This window comes from Myodes glareolus, chromosome 3, assembly GCF_982192425.1.
Source record: "Myodes glareolus chromosome 3, mMyoGla1.1, whole genome shotgun sequence".
NCBI lineage: Eukaryota > Metazoa > Chordata > Mammalia > Rodentia > Cricetidae > Myodes > Myodes glareolus.
Window position 1 is genome coordinate 93,274,458 of NC_142028.1, and position 22,237 is coordinate 93,296,694.

Below are 22,237 nucleotides of genomic sequence, written 5' to 3' on the forward strand. Positions count from 1 at the left end.
AAGACCCTGTCTCAAATAGATAAACAATAATGGAATTAATGTTTTCAAAAAGAATAGATATCAAACACAAACAAGATCAAGCTAAGCACCCCAACAGGCAGTATTAATAGAACTCAGTGAGTTAAAAAAAAAAAAAAAAAAAAAGAATGAAGCAAGCAGGAAAAAGGACATAAGGACATAAGAACATAATGAAGGTACCTGGAGAGAATTTGTTAGAAGCTAGGAAAAATGTGTTCAAGATATACTGTTTACTTGCATGAAATTGACAAATAAGTAATAAAAGACAATCCATTATTAAATAAATAACAGGGCCAGGAGAGGACTCTGACTAAATGTGTTTGCTATGCCATGCTGATGTCCTGAGCTCAGATTCCTGAAACCCATGCACAATACTTCAGATTGTCCTCAGGCCTCCACATGCACCTTCCACACAAACATGCACATGAAAATCAATCAATATACCTGTTTATTAAAAAGAGAAAGAGAAGACAGAGAGAGTAGGTAAGAGGGCTCAGAAGATAAAGGCACTTGCTGCCATGTCTGATGACCAGAGTTGGATCTCTGGGACCCTCATTGTATAAGGAGGGAATCAACTTACACAAGTTTTCCTCTGACTACCACACATGCCCATATACATACTACATACATACATACATACATACACACACACACACACACACACACACAAAGTAATGAAAATGTAAATAAATAGATAATAAATGTCAAGAGCTGAGAATGGGGTGCAGTGGGAGGCTCCTAGCACACACAAGGCCCTGGGCTCAATATCAACACCATATAACAAAGAAATAAAATTAGAAGCTATTTTATAATTTTGAAGAAAATGTTGAGATCCTAAAGCACTTGATCATTACTTATTTATCACACTCCAAAGCCCAACATAAACTTCATCCACACTTACACCATCCACCGAGACTGCCCACAGCTTGCAGGCCCCATGCACAGTTGCTAACCTAAGAGTGACAATCCTCCTATACTCCTCCACTGATCTGAAACCACCAAGGAATCACTCACTTGTCCCTTCAGCTGCTTGATGGACTGCTGGAGAGTAAGGATCTGGTTGAAGAGAGGGCTCTTCAGCGTCTCGTAGAACACAGACAGCTTCTCGTTCTGCGTCGTGTCTCCCTTCTCCTGCAGTCTTAGTCTCAGGCGGTCAAGGACCTGTAGCACCTGCATTTTCTCTTTGTTAGAGAAAGGCGATCAGAGCTCACATTAGACACCATCTCACCATCCACTTCTAAATCAAGTAATTGAACAATAAAAAGTTATAGCTTCTATACCTGCTGCAGGATTTTCAGGCATTTTGGATTATCCCTTTCAATCGCTTTCAAAAAACCTAAAGGAAAAAAATTAACCTTAATTATAGAAGTATGTCTGTAGTCTTACAGAGGAAAATAAAACAAACTTCAAGAACGCTCTTTGTCAAGACTGTTCTTAGTGAAATTCAAATTAAGGCCACATAAAAGTATCAATGCATGTCCGCTCAGAGGGGGAAAATCTAAAAAGACCAGCGTGAGTGCTAGCAAGGCTGCAAAGCAGCTACAACAACACATACTGTTAGCAGGGAAATAAAATGACACACCACTTTGGGAAATTATTTGGTACTCTATTTTTATTAATTTTTTATTGTTTAAATCATAAGTAGTTTCTTATAAAGTCAAAATTTATAATGCACTAATTATATAATCTACCCCTTCTGCTCATATTTACCCAAGAGAAATGAAAATATGACCTGTATGTGAAAGTACATACTTTCACACATAGTATAGTTTCATACATAGTATGATTTGTAAAAGGTCCCAACTAGAAATACTGAGACGCCCAGTCATACTAGTGGATAAACAAATACATGTTACATAAATATAATATTCAGGGAAAAAAGTTTCTGACACATACAATAAGGGTGAATCCAAAAAGTAGAGTACTGGCGGTTGGAGTAGGGATATGGTACAGGTGGTAGAGTCCTTAACTAGTATTCAGAAAGCCCCAGGTTCCATACCCAGCACCACATAACTGTAATCCCAACACTTGGAAGGAGGACCAGGAGTTCAAGGCTGGAATGGGCTACAAGAGATGATGGATCAACAACAAAACCAATAAGGCTGTCATCAGCATTGGTAGGGGTCTAGGCAGTCTATGCAAATGTTCCCCAGTGTAAAAATTCCCCAAAGACCTGGGATCAGAGCATCTCAGAAACACTCCTCATGTACTTAGGACCACAACTGCACAACCCTCACAACAATCGAACAGGTAGCTATGAGGACAGCCAGGATGGCACTGTCCTTTTTATATGAGCACAGTGTCCAAAACCAGTCTGAAGGCCATTAATCAATCAATACTGATAAAGCAAAAAATGCAAGCTCAAAACTATAAGATGCCATTGTTATAGTTGAATGTCAACCTGACAAGTACTAGTTCATTAAAAGAACAGCAGGAGTCTGCACCCAGACGTCTCTGAAAAGCAGGCAGGAGGACAGACTGCACAATCTTTTAGGAGGACAATTTAGTGCCTACAAATGGAGAGGTGTAAATTTAATTTAATTCTCTTTTACCAGGATTTCAATTTGGGTCTCGGTCTTTCTCCTCTCTCTCTCTCTCTCTCTCTCTCTCTCTCTCTCTCTCTCTCTCTCTCTCTCTGTATTTCTGTATAGTTCTCAGAATTTTCTGGACTTTTTAATGATTTATTTTCACTTTTTATGTGCGTTGGTGTTTTGTCTGCATATATGCCTCTATGAGGATGTCAGATCCTCTAGAACTGGAGTTATAGACAGTTGTGAAATGTCATGTAGGTGCTGGGAATTGAACTCAGGTCTTCTAGAAGAACAGCCAAGTGCTCTTAACCAGTGAGACATCTCTCCAGGTCCAATTTTTTTGTATGTGTATGGATTTTGTTTTTGATTTAGTACACCACTTTAAAATAAGAAGTGTCTCCAAGGGATTGAAAACAAATAAACACAAAGAAATGATTGGGTCAGACACAATCATCACTACTGTGAGACAATGGTCTTTTATCCTGTCACTTGTATTACTTTTAATAAAATGCTGATTGGCCAGTAGCCAGGCAGGAAATACAGGCAGGGAAACGACAACCATGCAGAAAGTAGAGGCATGGCAATGAGAATTATGGGAAGAGGGAAGTTTCAGTCTGCAGTCGTCATCCAGACACAGAGCAAGCAAGATGTGACTGCCTCGCCAAAAAAGGTACCAAGCCACATGGCTAAAGCAAACAAGAATTATGGGCTAATATAAGTTATAAGAGTTAATAAGAAGCTTGAGCTAATAGGCCAATTAGTTTATGATTAATGTAGACCTCTGTGTGATTTCTTTGGGACTGAACAACTGCAGGACCGGGTGGGACAGAAATCTCGGTCAACGCATCACCACCAGTCGAATCCTCCCTGCCACCAGAGCATTGAGGATCAGAACCTTACACACACTAGGAGAGCACCGTGCAGTCAACCTACATGCCCAGCCCCATCGTACTTCCTTAAAAGCCATAATTATCTGCCAACAGGTCATGTTTGGTTAGAATGTGATTAAACTATCTAATTCTACAGGGCATGTGGTGTGACTCTGACCACAATGAACTAGTAAAAGGATTTGAGAGATTTGTGATTTTACATGATGTCTATAGTGATATTTTGTTTGTGATCTAACAAATAAAGCTTGCCTGAAGATCAGAGTGTGCAGCTAAGTCACCAGTTAACCATAAAGGCCAGGTAGTGGTGGTGCATACCTTTAATCCCAGCACTTAGAGTCAGGTGGATCTCTGTGAGTTCGAGGCCACTGTGAGCTACAGGAAATTAAATCTGTCTAAACAAGAAATAGAGCTCACACAAAGGTGATCCCAGCACCTGGGATCACATGCCTTTAACCTCAGCACTAGGGAGGGAGAGACAGGAGTGAAATGGCTGGGTGTTGAGAGAAATATAAGGCAGAGGAGACAGGAGCTCAGATGCAGTTTGAGGATTCAGTCTGAGGATTCATGGAGAAAGGATCACCCTTTTGGTCTGAGCATTGGTAGAAGTAAGAACATTCCAGTGGCAAACCACTCTGCTTCTCTGATCTTCAGTATTAACACCTATATCTGACTCTGGGTTTTTAGTTTTAGGAACAATTAAAATTCATGTTACAGATGTCCGTAATGGCCAGCAAGTATTTATTCTTTCCTGTTTAAGAGAACATATTACTGGCATCAAAACCATCTCCTTACCAACAAACCACTTGCTATTCAAAATAGCAATGTCTGAGCCTGAATTTTACTTCAGTGGACAAATGAAGAATTTCAGTAAGAGGCTGCAAAATGCACTTAGAGCTGATTTCCTATGGACTCATCAAATAGAGGACTTGAAGCATGGTGGCTGTGTGATGTCAAATGCAGGAAAGTAGCATGACTAGGAGTTTTACCTGCTTGCTGTGGCTGGAGTTAGATCTCAAATTTACATGAGACCCGAGCATGCTGGAAAACCCACCCTTTGTACAAAACAGGAAAGCTGTACAACACGCCCAAGTGATGGGGAAAGCAGCATTTAGCAGGATATTTGTGTTATTTCCACACAAAGACAAAAAGTGTGCATTGGGGAATTTTCTAGAAAAACATTTAGAAAGTAATAGTGATTGTTTCCAGAAAACAGAAAAGAGGAATTTAAAAGCTAGTCTTTGGAGGATGAGGTTGTAATTCAGTGAATATATGGTCAGCATGCATGAGGGTTCAATCCCAACATCACAGAAAAATAATAAAACAAAAATTAGCCTCTTTTACTTTATAGATTCGGGGTTGTTTGAATTTTTATTAAAAAAAAACTATGGATTAAGAATGTAGTTCAGTGGTAGAATATTTATCTAGCATGTGTCAGACTCTAAGTTTGATTCTCCAACAATAAAAGTAAACAAAACCGGTCCTAATTTTACAGTGGTAAAAAGTGGTAAAAATGCCAGGCGAGGCTGGGCTAGAGTGCTGGCCTTGACACAGAAGCCCTGCGTTCAAGCCACACTGTTAATAAAAATGTTGAACACAGATACAAGGTTCTTTGTTTGCTTTTGAACAATTATAAAAATGTACTACTTAGGCTAGGGAGAGAGTTCAGTGGATAAAGTGATGTGTAGAATATAAGGACTACGATCAGATCCCTAGCAGCAACACAAATGCAGGGCAGCTGTGGAAGTTCACTGTAATCCCAGCACAAGGGAGACAAAGACAGGGCATCCCCAGGACAAGATAACTAAAGCCTGTGAACTAGCCAAGTCAGCCAGTTCCAGGTAAGATGAGAAACTTGGCCTCAGTTTAAAGTGGGAAGCAATCAAGAGACACCTGATGTCAACCTCTGACCTCTACATATGTGTAGCACTTGCATACATGTGACTTACTTGCCTGCAGGTACACCACACACATAAAATAAATTTAAAAAATAAAAAATAAATAAATACTACTTCCCTATTTGCAGTATTTATAATATATAATATATATACTTTCTAAAAATGCAAAACAAAGACTTCAAAAAGGATAAAAATTAATAATTAAAGTTGACTATCAGGACTGGGAAGGTGGCTCAGCAGTTAAATGTACTTACTACTCTTGCAGAGCACCAGAGTTTGAGTCTCAGAACTTCAGCTCACACCAGGCTGCACAAATACCTGCAACTCCAGCTCAAAGAGGATCTAAATGCCCTCTTCTGGTCACTGCAGGCAACTGCACTCAGACACACGTAGAAACATGCATACACATAAATAAATCTTCAAAAAAATTAATTGTATTATCATCTTCCTCCAAGTAGATGAAAATGGAGACATCTTGGAAGCTATGGTAACAGATCAGCTCAGTGAGGGTTAGGTAAAAAGCGGTTGACCATTCAATCCTCTGACATGTTTAACACAGGAGGTCTAGGAAATTACTAAAATTCTGGGGCTGCAGAGAGAGCTCCACAGTCAAAAACAGTCACTGCTCTTGCAGACCACCCAGATTTTGTTCCCAGGCCCCACTAGTGGCTCATAACCATCCATAACTCCAGTTCCAGGGACACCTACTCCCACAGGCACCAGGCACACACATAGTATGAATAATTAAATAAATCTTTAAATGAAAAGAACAACTCCATGTTTCGGGCAATAGCTAGGTAAGGGGACTAACAAAAAGTACAGGAAGAAATACAAGCATGAGTGTCAAACATATCTGACTCTTAGTAAAACTAACTGGCATCACTTAATATTACCGAGGCATTAGCTTCAACCCTCAGCACCTCCAAAAGGAAAAAAAAAAAACACAGTTATGAAATTGGCTTAACAGTCAACTTGATACAACCGAGAGTCACCTGGGTGGGAAGAGTGTCAATGAGGGATTGCCTACATTGGGCTGGCCTGTGGGCATGTCTATGAGGGGTTGTTTTAATTGATGCAGGAAACCCTAGCTCAAGTGGGTAGTACCACTTCCTAGGCAGGGGGACTTGAAGAAGAGTGAAGAAAGCTAGCTGAGCAGAAGCAAGGAAGTAAAGATGCATGCTTCTTTTCTCTCTGTGTTCTTCATTGTAGATATGATGTGATAGTCAAGTTCCTGCCTTGACTTCCCTCCAATAACAGACGTTGTGCCTGGGATTATAAACTGAATACACCTTTTCTCCACTAAGTTTCTTTCTGTCAAGATATTTTGTTACAGTAACAGAAAGAAAACTGGAGCACTGGGCTTGTAGTAGGAGTATGTTTAAACTGAGTACAATTTGCCACAGATAGGCTATCTACAACTGGCATAGGTAGAAATTAAACAGTAGGACACAGTATTAGAGAATCCCAACAGGGCCAGGGAGATGACTCAATGGCTAAAGCACTCCAAAGAAGCATGAGAGTAGAATTTGGATTCCCAGCTCACAATTCAAAGCCTCACAGATATGGAAGCCACCTGCAATTCCAGAACTAGAAAGGCAGAGACAGGGAACCTCCTAGACAAGCTAGCAGGCTAGATTAGCCTAACTGGTGAGCTCTGGGCTCAGAGAGGAATCCTGCCTCGTTAAATAAAGTGGAGACCAACCAATGAAAAGACCCAATGTCAATTTCAGGTCGCTAGATGCATGCCATAAATTCACATACATACAGTTGTAGTGTGACATTTCATTTGTATTTTAATAAATAAAGTTTGCCTGAAGATCAGAGAGTGAAATAGCTCCACTGGTCAGCCTTACAGACTCAGCAGTGGTGACACACACCTTTCATCCCAGTTACCATACTAGTTTGCTATAGAAACCACGTGATAATGGTACACGCCTTTAATCCTGGCCCTAGAGAGAAATATAAAAGGGGAGAAGACAGCTGTCAGACACAGTCTCATTCTGAGATTTCTGGAGGCAGGATCGCCATTTCCGAACTGAGTAGAGGTAAGAGTCAGTGGTTGGCTGTTTTGCTCTTCTGACCTTCAGGCTGAACCCCAATTTCTGTCTCTGAGCTTTTATTAATCGTGCTACACATAGTCATATACATGTCACACACACACACACCAAAAAACATACACAGAAAACAAGTTTATTATGTTCAGCAGTTGCTATTCACCAAACAAGAGAGACTAGGCCATGAATTTCTCCTATCAACTGTAGGTTTGACTGAAGAAAATTACAATATTGTGGCTTTTTAAAAACCCATGTCCTATGCCAATACCAACTGATGAAATAGTTATGGGGAAAAGATGACTCAGAAAAAGAAATTGAACTTAATTTACATTTCTGGTTGCAGGAAATTTACTGGGGGAAAAATCTGTTAACTCCTCATATCACGAATCCAAACAACCAGATGTCATGGTGAACAACTTCAACCCCAGCACTCTCAGGAGGCAGAGGCAGGCTGGTCTCTGTATACTCAAGGTCAGCCTGGTCTACTTATGAAGTTCCAGATCAGACTGGGGCTACATAGTAAGACCCTATATCAGTGGGGGAAAAAAAATCCAAGGCAAATTAAGGATACAAAGAAACATACTTTACAGACCTTCAGTAGTTCATGAGAATTTAACTCTCTACTAACAAGCATCTGATAATCTATTTGAAAATTTGTAAAATAAGGTCACTGGCTATCCTACTGGAAAAGCACAGGCACTCATTGAAGTGCACATGTGAACTGGATCATTACAACTGGGTGGTTCATAACTCCAGAGCTAGCTCACTGAAACAGGAAGATTGAAAACTCCACGAGCTTAATATTAAGTGTAAAGTCATGATGAAGTTATTTAAAAACTGAAGTCCATGAACAGTTTTAACTATGTTTCCTTCAGGGTCCAAGTTCAGGATTTGTCCATCTTCATTTGTCCTCAAAGATCAACATTTACTAGGTACTCATTAAATAACAGAATCCAAACCAAAAAATAGTGGTGGCTGCCACCAGGACGCTAAATAACTGTATCAGCTGCCATGCAATACAAACTAAAGTGTTACATTCCATTAAGAATGGAATCCCTGGCCTGCGTGGAAACTTAACGTTCCAGCTGGGCAGGTCAATCACCTGGCTCAGTGACCAGCCTCAAGAAAGCCTGATAGTCCTTAAGCCATGTTAAGGAGATAGGAGGAATAATTATCCCCTAATGCCAGAAGCTCTCTAAGGTCTGCCCTCCCAAGTCCTGACTCAGAAAGGCTTAATGCTTCCTTATCCCTCCCTCCTTCTCCCTCTGGATGCTGGCCAGAGCCTAAGAACGCCTTTTCTGTTATCCTGGGCTTCTTGCTCTTTCTCTAGAGCCCCTCCCTTTTTTGTGGTGAGGTTGTGTGGCTGACCTCCATGGCTCACTGAAATGGCACGAATTTTTCTCCTCCTCTCCTCTATCTGCCTCCTCTGGGCAGTGGCCTAAATTTGCAGTTGGTCCTCCTTAAGGTTTTTATTCTAAACTAATAAAATTGTTCTCAAGCTTCCTTTTGAGTCCATTCGTAAATTCTTTCAATAACAATACTAAGAACTCCAAGAAAGGAGCATACTAATTTCCCTGGTAACATGTAGCAACTCCACCAGGATTCCCCTAAAAACACAAGTCAGGTTTCCTACAAATGGCTAGTGAAGGCTTTCCTAAACCAACTGAATATATTTAAAAAAATGTATATATCTCCACTGTCAAAACACCACATCCCTAGAATGTAAAAGACAATTCCAGAATGAGGCTAAATACTAAAGCTACATGCAATGTTTTAAGTTCACCTGAAAGTGCATATTTGGAAATATTGAAATTCAAGTTGAAAGATACCATGAGAAAATCAAGTTAGTTCTTCAGAATAGTTCAGCTGGCAAAATATCATTTATCATTGAAACATTCAGGTGCATCAATTCCTGTCACTACTTTATCTGTGATTTGGTTGATTTTTGTATAAGTGAGACTATTCTGTTACACTTGTATGGTTCTGTTGGTGACAGTTTTCCCCTGTAAGCAACAAATCTGACCAATTTTCACACTTATTAAGTCTCTGATCGTGTTCTTAATGGATGCTGCAATCACAGTCCTCCAGTAAAAAGATCCAAATGTTCAGGCTCCAGTAACAATTAGCTCCTGCCTCAACGTTGGTCTATCTCCTCCATATGCAGGCTGTGCCCTCACAAGTCTCCAAGAACTATGGTCATACTATTTTTTGGAATTCAAAACAACCTAGCAAATTGACAAAGAAGGCCAGTCTACTAGGTTTTGGATGTCCTACCCACCAAAGCTCTTTCTCGTTTTTCCAACAAACATTCCTCTGTTGTTGGGTACAAAGTTTGTACCTATGATTCAAACATCTGTAGGCTGATATGAAAGGATTACTGATAGGTTCAGGCTAACCTAGATTACATACTGAGTTCCAGGTAAGCCTGGATAACATTATCTAACTGACCTCTCTCCCTCCCTCTCTCTCTCTCTCTCTCTCTCTCTCTCTCTAGTTCTGGAACTAGCTCTTGTAGACCAGGCTGGCCTTGACCTCATAGAAATCTTCCTGTCTCTGCCTCCTGAATGATAGGATTAAAGACGTGCACCACGACTTCCCAGCTCTAACTGATGTTCTGAATGTCTTATCTGTATTTCATAAGTCGTTAAAACACAAGGGTGCAATATTATTGAAAAACATGAAAACAAGGAGCACAGATGCCACTGAGAAGAATTAATTAACTTCATGGGAAAGGGGACTATCAAATGTTCAAGACTTTCATGGTAAATAACTAAAAATAAAAAATTTGAAACTGAACTGGCCAAGTACATTCATTTATCTCCCTTTCAAGAAAATGAATTCAGAAAAGAATTTTTTTTCTTGGTTTTTCTTTATAGGGTTTCTCTGTGTAGCCCTGGCTGTCCTGGAACTCACTCTGTAGATCAAGCTGACCTCAAATACACAGAGATCCACCTACCTCTGCCTCCCAAGTACTGGGATAAAAGGCATGTGCCACCACCGCCTGGCCCATCAAAGAATCTTTTTAAATATCTAATTGTTGAGAGAACAAAATAAAATACAGCATTTGGCCTAGCACATGGCACATACCCAATAAACAGCCAACAAACAATGGCTATTATTGTTAATATCTCTTTTCAATCAAAATTACATGATATTTTGTAATTTCAAAGAAGTCATCTGTGGTTTTGCTATGTAATCAATACTGACTGAACAATAAAACTTTTGATCAGTGCAACTAATACAAAACAAGAGATCAAGGAAAGGCCTATATATTGGGGTTTTGTTTTGTTTTTGCTTTGGATTTTGTTGTTGTTGGTTTTTTTTTGTTGTTGCTTTTGATTGGTTGGTTTTTCGAGACAGGGTTTCTCTGCAGTTTTGGAGCCTGTCCTGGAACTAGCTCTTGTAGACCAGGCTGGCCTCGAACTCAGAGATCTAGCTGCCTCTGCCTCCTAAATGTTGGGATTAAAGGAGTGCACCACCACTGCCCAGCACTTTGTTTATTTATTTATTTATCTATCTATTTATTTATTGTTGGTGGTTTTTGAGACAGAATCTCAGTAAGAAGCCCTGGTTGACCCAGAACTCGCTATATATCAGACTAGCCTGGAACTCATAGAGATCCTCCTGCCTCTGCCTCACATGGGCTGGAATTAAAGGTATGCACTATCATGTAGAAGAAAACTTAGTACCCTGTATCTAGGGTAAACATTAAAATGTAACAGTTGTTTGCTGGAGGTACTTAGCTCTTCAAGAAATCATTGCAGAAAACAGTGATTGCTTTCTGTGATTTACAGAGTTGTCTATAGGTCTTTGCCCTAACTTTGGCCACAAGGCAATCCTGGCACGCCAGAAACATCTTGCATTATTGAGTACTGCAAACAGTGCACAATAAGGACTGAAGTTGCATGGGCTTGATGTTTTCCTTTACAAAGCATAGATTAGATAGGGGCTTTGGGATGAGGAACTTGCTTTACCCACAAAACAAGTTTTGTATAACAGTTAATAAATATGCTTCTACATGACCGTCTGGGTTCAGTTCATCGGGACTGTTCCTCCCAGATGCTTCAGAGCCTGAATTACCCTCTTTCTTTGATTGTCCCTCTTAACTCTGAACACCTGACACCACCAAGTCAGTTTAAAGCCCTTAAATGGCATGATGGTACACGTCTATAATCCCAGCATTCCATAGGCAAGAGGAAGTGAGTTTAAGACCACTGTCTCAAACACAAGTCAATTTATATTGGTGTATTAATGCCTTATGGCATCATTCCCCCATGTGCAAATACATATGTAATCCTTATCTAGTGTCTTCTCATAGAATGTGAGCCACAAATGTAATTTTAAAATTTCTGCCAAGAGCTAGAGAGATGACTGAACAGTTAAGTGTGTATACTGCTTACAGAGGATCCAAATTCAGTCCCCAGCACCCACATCAGGGCACTAACTTGGCCTCCTCCACAGGCATTTGCATTCACTTGCACAGAACCACACACACACGTAATTTAAAAATAGTAAAAACAGTCAGGCAGCAGTGGCACACATCTTTAATCACAGAGGAGGCAGAGGCTAGTCAACCAGGTCAACAGAGTGAGTAGCCAAAGCCACAAAGAGAACCCTGTCTCAAAAAAACAAAAAATAAAAATAAAAAATAAAACAATAAAGTCTTCAAAAGTATTTGATAGTATAAAGACAAAATTAACTTTAATATGCATTTTACTTAATCCAGTATATACAAAGCATCATTTAAATATGCACGTAATGTAAAAATAAAATATTTAATTCTTTTTCATTATCTTCAGAATCTAGTGTGCTTTTCACTTAGTCCCAAAGAATCCCATTTCAGCGGTTTTCTGTGTTCACAACAAAGTCCCGACGGAGACCTTTTCAGGAAAAATCTTTGCAATGTTTTTAGCAGACATTTGCTTCTCAGATCAGTCTCTGACTAGCCAGGTAAGAATGCTGGCCGGCTTGAGTTCCTCCTGATTGCATCTGAGCAGAGACCAAAGAGGGAGAAAAATGACTTGTTGCTACAAGACACATTGTAAACTGCTTCCTTTCACCTCGCCAATTCTCAATGAGCAGATCAGTTCCAAATGGGGGACCAGCACAAATCACTTGCCAAAAGTCGCAAGAGGGACACATACTAGGTCATCGGCACCTGTGTATTCACCTCACTAAAAAGGTATTATTGATTGGTAGAGCAAGTGCCCGGTATGTGCAAGGCCCTGGGTTTCCGACCTAGGTACCAATAAACACAAACGAAGCAAGGTACTAGCAAGCACTACATTTCCTTCCAGTTGCAACGGAATCTACACTGGGGGCTCTAAAAGACGTCCAAATCTATACAAAAATCAGAATTAAGAAAAAAAAATTCAAAGGAGCAATGGCTATGTGATCTCAAATATTAAGGCAGAATAGCCCTGTTTTCTCCAGAAACTTAACTCTCCTACCAAGATAAGCAAAGACTTCTGCAAACTCACTCCTTTGGTCGCCTCCCCAAGCTAATGCATTCTTGTTAAAACTTTAACAAAGCAGGCAAGCTTAGACTACTTGGCTGCTTGATGTAAAAATAATTATTAAACCCTATTGAAGGAATGGGAAACACCGGGCTACTGTCTCAAAATCCAAAGTTTTAAAAGTGAATTTGTTACAGGAAAACACCGATATTTCTATCTTTAAAAATAGAAAGTAAGCCAGATAGTGGTGGCGCACACCTTTAATCCCAGCACTTGGGAGGCAGAGGCAGGAGAATCTTTGTGAGTTTTGAGCACAGCCTGGTCTACAGAGAGTTCCAGAACAGTCAGAGATACACAGAGAAACAGAATGAAAGAAGAGTCGTGTGATTTGTTGCATTTTTCTCAACACTGAAATGGGCTGTTGGTTGCTGCTAGCTCCCTTTTTCTTCTTAAGTTCTCTAACAATTTCAGACAGGTATACAAGGTACGTCAGTCATTTCCACACACAAACCCTCTCTCATCCTCCTCAGCCCACCTTCTTCACAACAAGTCCACTTCCTGTTTTCACGTCTACTTTTGGTTTTGTCCCCTCTTTGAAAATTCTCATTTTCCCAACAATGAATCTATGTTAACTTCATACGAGTATAATAGATGCAGACGAAACTCAGGGCGGGGGCGCCTACTTTGTACGTGTGTTGTCCGAGATGTACTCCTCTCGCCGCTGAAACAATGCTGATCCAGAACGGGAGATTATTAAGACTAGATTCCACGCGAGTGGCAACTTCAGACAACTTTAGAGCAAATCATTCTTCTGATATGCCACCAGTAACAGCATCTAAACTAGTATGGGCAATCGCTTAGCCATCCTCCACATCTGTACTAACTTTCAAATTACCTTAATTTTCAATAGTCTTTTATTAAGGCCGTTAGGGCCCGAGAAACAGCAAAAGGTCATGACTTTCCATTTTCTAATTCTGCAAAGTAAACAGATTCCAGTTTTTCCCGCCTCTCCCTAGTTTTCCCTAGAAATGGTGAATCTGAAGTCAGCGCCTGGAGTGTGGTCTAGCAGTTTGAAAGGAGGGAGATCGTTCTGGGTCTCAGTAGGCTTCTTCATCCAAGACACACTGGTTAAGCACCCACCGATGGTGAGGCCATAGGTCAGATGTGGGTGAGAGGCGAGCTAGAGAAATCAGGCCCAGCAAGGTGTGGCCTCTGAACCACGGTGACAAACCAGTCGACAAGGAATCCGAATGCCATAAGAGCCCACAGAAGACAAAGTGCAAGACGACACGCCAGATTCGGACTTCGGGGAGGGCAGGGGCATTCGAAAGTTGGCAAAGATCTGGAAATGGTTCCCACTAGCCAGGAATCCTGTAACTTTCCCAAAGTCTGAGTCACCTCCCCCAGTTACTCCGAGAGAAGCCCGAGGGGTGCAAGGACACCCCCCCACCCGAGGCCAGCTCAGCCCTCCGCTCCCTCCCACCGTCTGCGGGGAGGCTCCGCCCCGCTCCGAGGCCGCGGGCTCTAGATCCGCGAGCACGCGCGACCGCTGAGCTCCCAGGCCCGGAGGCCTGGAAGTCGGAGCGGGGCGGATGAGCCGAGCCGCGCACGGGGGTCGCCTTGGGGCCTGCGAGCCGCCCTGGGCACCGTCCTCAGCCTCGGGCCACGGCTCCCTCGAGGCCCCCGCTCGGGGCGCCACAAGCGTTACCTGGTCAGGCGACAGCACTGTGGGAGCCCCGGGGCTGCGCGGGCGCCGCCGCCCCACCTGGCGGAAGTACGGCGGCTGCCCTCACCTGGGCGGAAGTGCAACGGCCTCCTCACCTGGGCGGAAGTGCAGCGGCGGCCTCCTCACCTGGTCCTCTCTCGCCCTCGGCCGGGGCTGGGCTGGGCGGAGCGGGGCGGGGCGAGCGGGAGCCCGTGGGCTTCGAGGCGCCCGTGAAGTTCCTCGGGTGAGTGGGGCTGCCGAGCGTGGAGAGGAGGCGTGGGGCCGAGCGGGCAGGTGCGGAGGTGCGGACCGCCGGCGCTGGCCCGAGAGCGAGACCCAAACAAGACGCCGAAGGGCGGTGTCCTTGCAACTTCTGGGTCAAGTCCACTTAGCCCCTAGCCCTATGTCCCTTGGTTCCTGTTTTCTGGTGGCCCTTAGGTTTTCTAGATATGCTGACTCCACGTAAAGTTTCATAAATGTCGATCTCTGTGTCCCCATCATCATAAGTGTAATTATGTGGTTTTTTTTTAATTTAGAATTTTGGCGATAAGCTTCTACTTTATTAAATACAGTCCACTCAGTGCTAAAGACAGTCATCAGGTATCTTACTGAGTAAATTAACTATTAAGCATTGTGGTTGACAGGATGCTAGATAATACGGTATCCTCGAAAGATGAATACATACAAACTACGACACGAGGACGTTTGCTGGCTAAGCTTGTGGTAGTTTATGACTGCGTGCTTATCTTAAAGGAGATGACATTTGTTCGGGCTCGTAAGAAGGTGTTCGGTTTGTCCCTAATGTAAGGAATAAAGTGTCCGTTTCTCCTGCCCTGTTCAACATCCTATTGGAAACCTCAACCGGAGCGGTAGACAAGGAGAGTAGTGCTCCGCAGAATCCCAGCACTCTGGAGTCTCAAGTAGTATTGTTTAAGTCCCTGAATCAAAAAAAAAAAAAAAAAAAAAAAGTAAGAAAATAAATAACGGGCACACGAATGGAAAAGAAGCCAGCGAAATCTCATTTGTGGACGTCATCCTTTTAAAGGTAAACAAACCTGTGAAGTGGAAGGATACAAAATTAACAGACCAAGATCAAGGTTGGGTGGGCAGGTGGGTAAAGGTGCTCACTGCCCAAGCCTGACCACCTACATTCAAGTCAGTCTCAGGAGCCCATGTGGTAAAAGGGTCAAACCAAGTGCAGCAGGTTGTTTTCTGACCTTCATATGCCCCCAATCCCAACAGACCATGGGCCATGCCCTCTCACACACACAAATGTAAAAAAGAAAAGAAAGAAAAAAAGCACACACTTGTCATCCCAACGTTCCTGTAGTTAAACAAGAGGATTGCCATGAGCTCAACATCAGCCTAAGCTGCAGAGTGAACTCTGGCCAGAATGGACTATTGCAGTACATAGTGAGACTGATCTTGTCTCAAAAATAAATGAATGAAACTTTAAAAGTCGGTAGCTTTTTTGATAACAAACAATGGACTTACTGAGAATGAAATCGAGAAACCCACCCCATCTACAGTAGCAAAAATAAATACATGAAAAGACACAAGCCTGCTATCTTAGTTGTCTACTTGTGCTGGCTGATTTTGTGTCAGATGGACAGTTATCTGACAGGTGGAATCCTCAATTGAGAAGTTGCCTCCATAAGATCAGCTGTAGGGTATTTTCTTAATTAGTGATTGATCAGGGGAAGGACCAGCTTGTGGTGAATTGACGCGAACCGCCTCGAACCAGCAATGACGACACGACCACGGAGCTCTTCTTGCGCGCAGTTTATTCAGGACCTTTGCTTCTCTCTCGCTTCTCTCCCATTTCTCTCTGTGGGCAGACCTCTCCCAGCCCTTATATAGGCTATGGTCGCCTATCCCGGGGTGCCACGTGAACATCGCCCATAGGCTCAAGCATACGTAAGCGACACACAATCATAGCAGGTCACAGGCCATCACCATAAAAGGAGTTGTTTATCACAGAGAGCGCTCGCTTTAGGGCTTGCGGAGGGCGGCAGTTGGTGCCATCTTAAAAGCACGTCTCCACACAGCTCTCTACAGTGAATGGTGCCATCCCTGGGCTGGTGGTCCTGGGTTCTTTCAGAAAGCAAGTTGAGCAAACGATGAAGAGCATGCCAGTAACTGGCACTCCTCCATGGCTTCTGCATCAGCTGCTGCCTCCAGATTCCTGCCTGTTTGAGCTCCTGATGTGACTTCCTTCAATAATGAAGTGTAGAATTGTAAGCAAAATAAACCCTTTCCTCCCCAACTTGCTTTGGGTCATGGTGTTTCCTCATAGCAAAAGGAACCCCATACCAGAAATGGATTATTGCTGTTACAGACTTGACCATGTTATTTCAGGAAAGGTGGAAGAACTTTGGAACTTGGTGGGGAAAAAAAAAGCCATTCAATGTTCAACGTTTTGGTGAGCTATTCTATAGGAGCTTGGAAGATAACAATGTCGAGGGCATTGCTGAGGTAGAGGAGGCCTGGCTTGTGAAGTTTCAGAAAAGGACTGTCAGGGGCCATGGTTCTAATTAGCTGAGGCTGAAGAATCAGCAGTGATTAACAAGATACCAGAACAGTTAAAAGTGAAATCTTTGCATCTGGGATACTAGATACTGGTTGACTGGAGCTGAGAAATTAGCAGTGATTAAGAAGGGACCAGCAGGGAGCTGAAGAGATGACTCAGTGATTAAGAGCACTGACTGCTCTTCCAGAGGACTCAGGTTTAATTCCCAGCACGCACATGGCAACTAAAAACTGTAACTCCAACTCTAACACAGACATGCTGGAATAATTCCTTTCTGCACTATAAAGGTTTGTCACTCAAACTGGCTTAATAAAATGCTGATTGGACAGTAGCCAATGAGGAAGCATAGGCAAGGCTACCAAACTAAGGATGATGGACAGAGAAGGGTAGAGGCAGAGAGTTACCGACCAACGCAGAGAAGCAAGATGAGAATGCTGTACTAAGAAACGCTACCAAGTCATGTGGCAAAGCATAAATAAGGTAATTTAAGTGTAAGAGTTAGCTGGTAATAAGCCTGAGCTATCAGTCAAGCATTTATAAGTAATATTAAGCCTCAGTGTGTTTATTTGAGAGTGGCTATGGGACAGAAAACATACACTTACACAGACATACATGCAGCTAAAACACCAATGCACATAAAATAAAAATAAATTTAAAAGGAAAAAAGACCAGCATCATTAAAGGGAAGTCTTCAGGGAAGTATTTTTGAGAGTCAGCACACAGAAGCTGTGTTCCAGAGGCAGCCAAGGTTGTACCTCAAAAACTGGCAGCTGGACTTCAGAGTGCAAGAGTCACTCAGGTGGTACTGATTTTGAAGATATGAAGGAGTCATGGAGAGCAGCTGAGGCTAGGCACTGGGAGAGGCCAGGAGAGGGCGTCAGTGAAGACACAGCCTCAGTGGCAGTTGAAGACCCAGAATTGAGGGGTCATGAAGAGAAGTTGAGGCTTGACACCACAAAGAGAGCCTATGAGAGGGTATTGGTGAAAGTACAGCCTAGATACAGCAGAAGACCCCAGTATTTTGAGGATGCCAGAACCATGGGCTGGTCACCAAGAACGCAGCAGCAGAGAAACAAGCTGTGTCTGCTGCAGAGTGCAGAGCCAAAGAAGTAATCAAGCCCTTTGAAGGAACCCAGAAGATCGTGAATGAACCACAGACATTGGTCGTTGAGTACTGATTGGTTTTCTTCGTTTAGATTGTGGCTGCGCTTTGGTTTTTCCTTCTTGAAAGGTGTATTTAACTTATTATTTTATAGGCGCCCACAGTTGTGAGACTAAGTTTTTAAAAGAGATTTCAGGTTTTAAAAGAGACTGGAGCTGGTCCGAAGGTAGTGAGTTCTTTCAGTTGATTGTTCACAGTCAGCCATTTATGACAATTGTTAGCAATTGTTCACAATTGTTTACAATCGATCACCCTGTTCTTGCTACTATCCTTGACTAGTCTTTAAAAAAAAAGAGAGAGACTTTGGATTTTTAATGAGTTTGATTTTTAAAGTGTTTGAGTTTGTAAAGACTGAGAATTTTTAAGTTTGTAAGATATTTTATATTGTGGTATTATTAAGTGATCTTGAAGGTGAGCAAGAAAGGAAAGGCTAAGCCTAACAATGTTTCTTTGTCAAGTTGACAAGGGGTCAAGACACTACTGCTGTAATGAGCTAAGTTGTTCTATTTACCAATAACGAGTCAGGAATTGGGTATTGGGGTGAAAACCTGCTAGATCAGAGATGCTGAGAAGCAACCAGATGACCCTCCTTTTTGGCCAGAGACCAAGCTAAAGAGTGTCTCTCCTCCCATCCCAAACCAAAAAGGCCCCAAATCTCTAAATCCTCCCTACTCCCTCCTGTATGTCTCTCTGTTTTCCTAGTTCTCCATACTATCTACAGCTAATTCTTGTCAGCTAGTCATTGGCTCCATCCCCTGATCCAAGGTTAATTTTATTAATACAGTATCAGAGTTTCACAGTGTGAATCAAATATCCTGTGACACTAATAAAATTCTCTGAACCAACAAATGACAGGAGGCAGATGTAGGAAACTGTGAATTCAAGACTAACCTGGTCTCTGTGGGGGGTTCCAATCCATCCAGCGCTACATAGTGAGACCCTGGTGTTTCTTTGTTTGTTTAAAAATAATGTAAGAGTTTATTTGGTTCATAATTCTCGGTTATGCCTTATCAGTGTGGGTTGAAGGTGGCAGGAACATGAAACAGCTCATCACATTCCATTCAGTCAAGAAACTGCAAAGGCTTTTATACAGTTCAGAACCCTCTGTTTAAGGGATGGTACCACCCAAGGTATGCTGGTCATCCTCACCTCAACGTAATCAAGGTAGCCCCACACAACAAAACAAAGCAAAACAAAAAAAAAAAGCAAATTGAAACTATATCACAGAAATTTGTGCACATCAAAGAAATAACTAAGGTCTAGAGAGATGGCTCAACCATTAGGAGTACTGGCTGCTCTTCCAGAGGACTTGGGTTTAGTTTCCAGCAACCCAGTCTACAGCTGGATCTAATAGAAGCATTTTCTTAATTGAGGTTCCAGCCTCTCAGATTACTAGTTTATATCAAGTTGACACAAAACTAACCAACACAACAGGGTTACGCCACTTCACTCATCCCTGAAAACTTTTAATAGAATTTTAAATATCGAGAGTTTCTTTTAAAATGAGAGATTTGTCTAGAAACTGGTGCAAAATGGATTGAGTACCTTGGAAAGAGAAGGTGTATAGTAAAACAAAAGCGATAATTGTAGCAAAGGATATAGGAAACAAAGAAAACATGAAATAATGTGCAAATAGAGGTTTGACAGCTAGGCGGCGGTAGCACACACCTTTAATCCCAGCACCCAGGAGGCAGAGGCAGGTGGACATCTAAGATCGAGTCTGAGGCCGACATGTTCTACAGAGCTGGTGCCAAGTCAGCCAGAGCTACGCAGTGAAACCCTGTCTCAAAAAAAAAAAAAAAAAAAAAAAGAGGAGGAGGAGGAGAAAGAAGACAAAGATGAAGAAGATGACAATGGAGGAGGAGGAAAGAGGGAGAAACAGAAAGAAGGAGAGGAAGAAGAATAGTCAGGAGAGATGGCTTCCTCACCAGGAAACACATAGGGACTCCCACTATTAAGTTCCAGACCAGCATGGCTACATAGCAAGATCCTTTTTATTATTTTTATTTTTTTATTATCTTTTTGCCTCCCTAATAAAAGCACAAACAATTATATTAGTTCCTTAATGATTAGATGAAGATATTGTAAAATATGGAGGAAACTGAAGATTAAAACGTTCCCAAATTTTATGTGTAAAATGTACAGATGTGGTCAATATACACATGTGTGCTAAATGGAGTCCCGAGGTGAATGTCAGGTGTATTCCTTTATTACTTCTCTGCCTCATTTTTGAGACCAGCTCTTTCAGTTAACATGGAGCTCACAGATTTAGGAGACTAGCTGGCTAAGAAACCCCAGGGGCCTACCTCTCTCTTCCTCCACAGCACAAAGATTACAATGTACATTACTTTGCAAAGCTTTTTACATGGGTGCTAGCAACCTAAATGCAAATCCTCATGCTTGTGCAGCAAGCATTTTACTGACTGCACCCTGATTCCAAGTTGGGCTTTTTGGTTTCTGGCTTTTTGTTTGTTTGTTTTTCGAGACAGGGTTTCTCTGTGTAACAGCCCTGTCTGTCCTGAAATTCGCTTTGTAAAGCAGACTGGCCTCAAACTCAGAGAGATCTACCTGCCTCTGCCTTCCAATTGCTGGGTTTAAAGGAGTGTCTAGCTATGATTCCAAGTTTTGAATCTGATAGGAGATATTGGTAGTGAAATGTAGAAGAGATGGTTCATTTTGTTTTATGAGAAGGACTCTAGTAAAATTAGTTTTAGATCTTCTATATGGCATTCAAGATTAAATATATTTGGCATGTAAGAGTAGGTCTTGGAGCTGAGAAGATGGCTCAGTGGTAAAGAGTACTTGTGCTCTTGCTGAGGTTTGAGGTTCGAGTCCAAGCACTCAAATAGTGACTCACAGCCACCCATAAAACCAGGTCCAATGGAAACAAAAGGCATGCACATGGTACACACATAAGCATGCAGGCAAAACATTGATATGCATAATATAAAAATAAATCTGAAAAACAGTTTAAAAAGAAGAGTGGGCTTTATTTTGTGTGTGGGCAGGGGGGTGGGAGGCAGGGGGCTGCATAAGCCAGAATGGTTGCACCAGTCTGCATGTGGAGTCTGGAGGTGAACCCTGGGTTTACTCTTCAGGAGTCATCCACTGTTTTGGGGCCTGGGATCTCTCAACGAACTTGAAGTCAGTTAGGTTAGGCTGACTGTCCAGCAGGCCCCAGAGATCGGGAATCAGCCTGTCTCTGTCTCCTTAGTACTTGAATTAAAAGAATTCCAAAAATGTTACCACGCCCTAGGAGTTTGTTTTCATGGCTCTTGGGGATCAAACTCAGTTCCTTGTACTTTTGAGATAACCAAAACACATTTCCCCAGTCATGAACAGGCCTTAAATGGTGATTCAGTTACTGCAATAAAGTATAATAATAGTTGTGAAGCAGGAGTATGGTTATAGAATTAAATGATGTATAGAATTAAATGATGTATTAAGGATATAGAAGATTCCTGATGTTATTCCAAAGGAAAAATTTCATGTTATGTATAGTCAAATACAAAAAGGATTTGAGTAACAATCTTGCATCTCATATACTGTTATAACAACAGAGACAGGTGTTGGGTTGTTTTCTCAGATATTTGCTATGTACAAAACTAATCTTTAATGAATTAAGATACATTTATATGAAGTCTTAGGAAAAATCTAACTGGACATGGTGGTACATATGTTTTATCCCAGAAGTCATGAGGCAGAGGCAAGCAGTTCTCTCTGAGTCCCATGCCAGCCTGGTCTATCTAGTGAGTTCTAGCATAGTTAGGATACATAGTGAGGCTGCTATTCATACCCTTTGCTTTCAATAGAAGTCTACAGAGTTTCTGTGTCACTTTATATGACAAAGAAACTTGGTGTTAAAAATAATGAGATTTTGGTTCTTATCAAATTTTCAGTAATGTAGCAGTCATGTGATCATGGTAGTTCATGGGATCATTAGACTACAAAAAGAAAAGTTACCTCATTTACAGACAAATAGCAGATTTAAGGGCT

General features: G+C 41.8%; 1 protein-coding gene across 7 annotated transcripts in view; it reads right to left on the reverse strand.

Annotated features, from left to right (window-relative positions):
• Patj (PATJ crumbs cell polarity complex component) overlaps window positions 1–14,684 on the reverse strand; it is a 317,812-nt gene extending 303,128 nt beyond the window's left edge. For 6 of the 7 annotated variants that reach the window (XM_085686293.2, XM_085686290.2, XM_085686292.2 and 3 more), the window contains exons 1-3: window positions 14,553–14,662; window positions 1,299–1,354; window positions 1,033–1,199 (exon numbers count right to left, since the gene is read on the reverse strand). In XM_085686293.2, coding sequence (XP_085542419.2) covers window positions 1,033–1,199; window positions 1,299–1,320 — 189 coding nt within the window. In that variant the 5' untranslated portion in view covers window positions 1,321–1,354; window positions 14,553–14,662. The other variant, XM_085686287.2, reaches the window with a different exon arrangement.
• Between the last annotated feature and the right edge of the window lie 7,553 nt (window positions 14,685–22,237).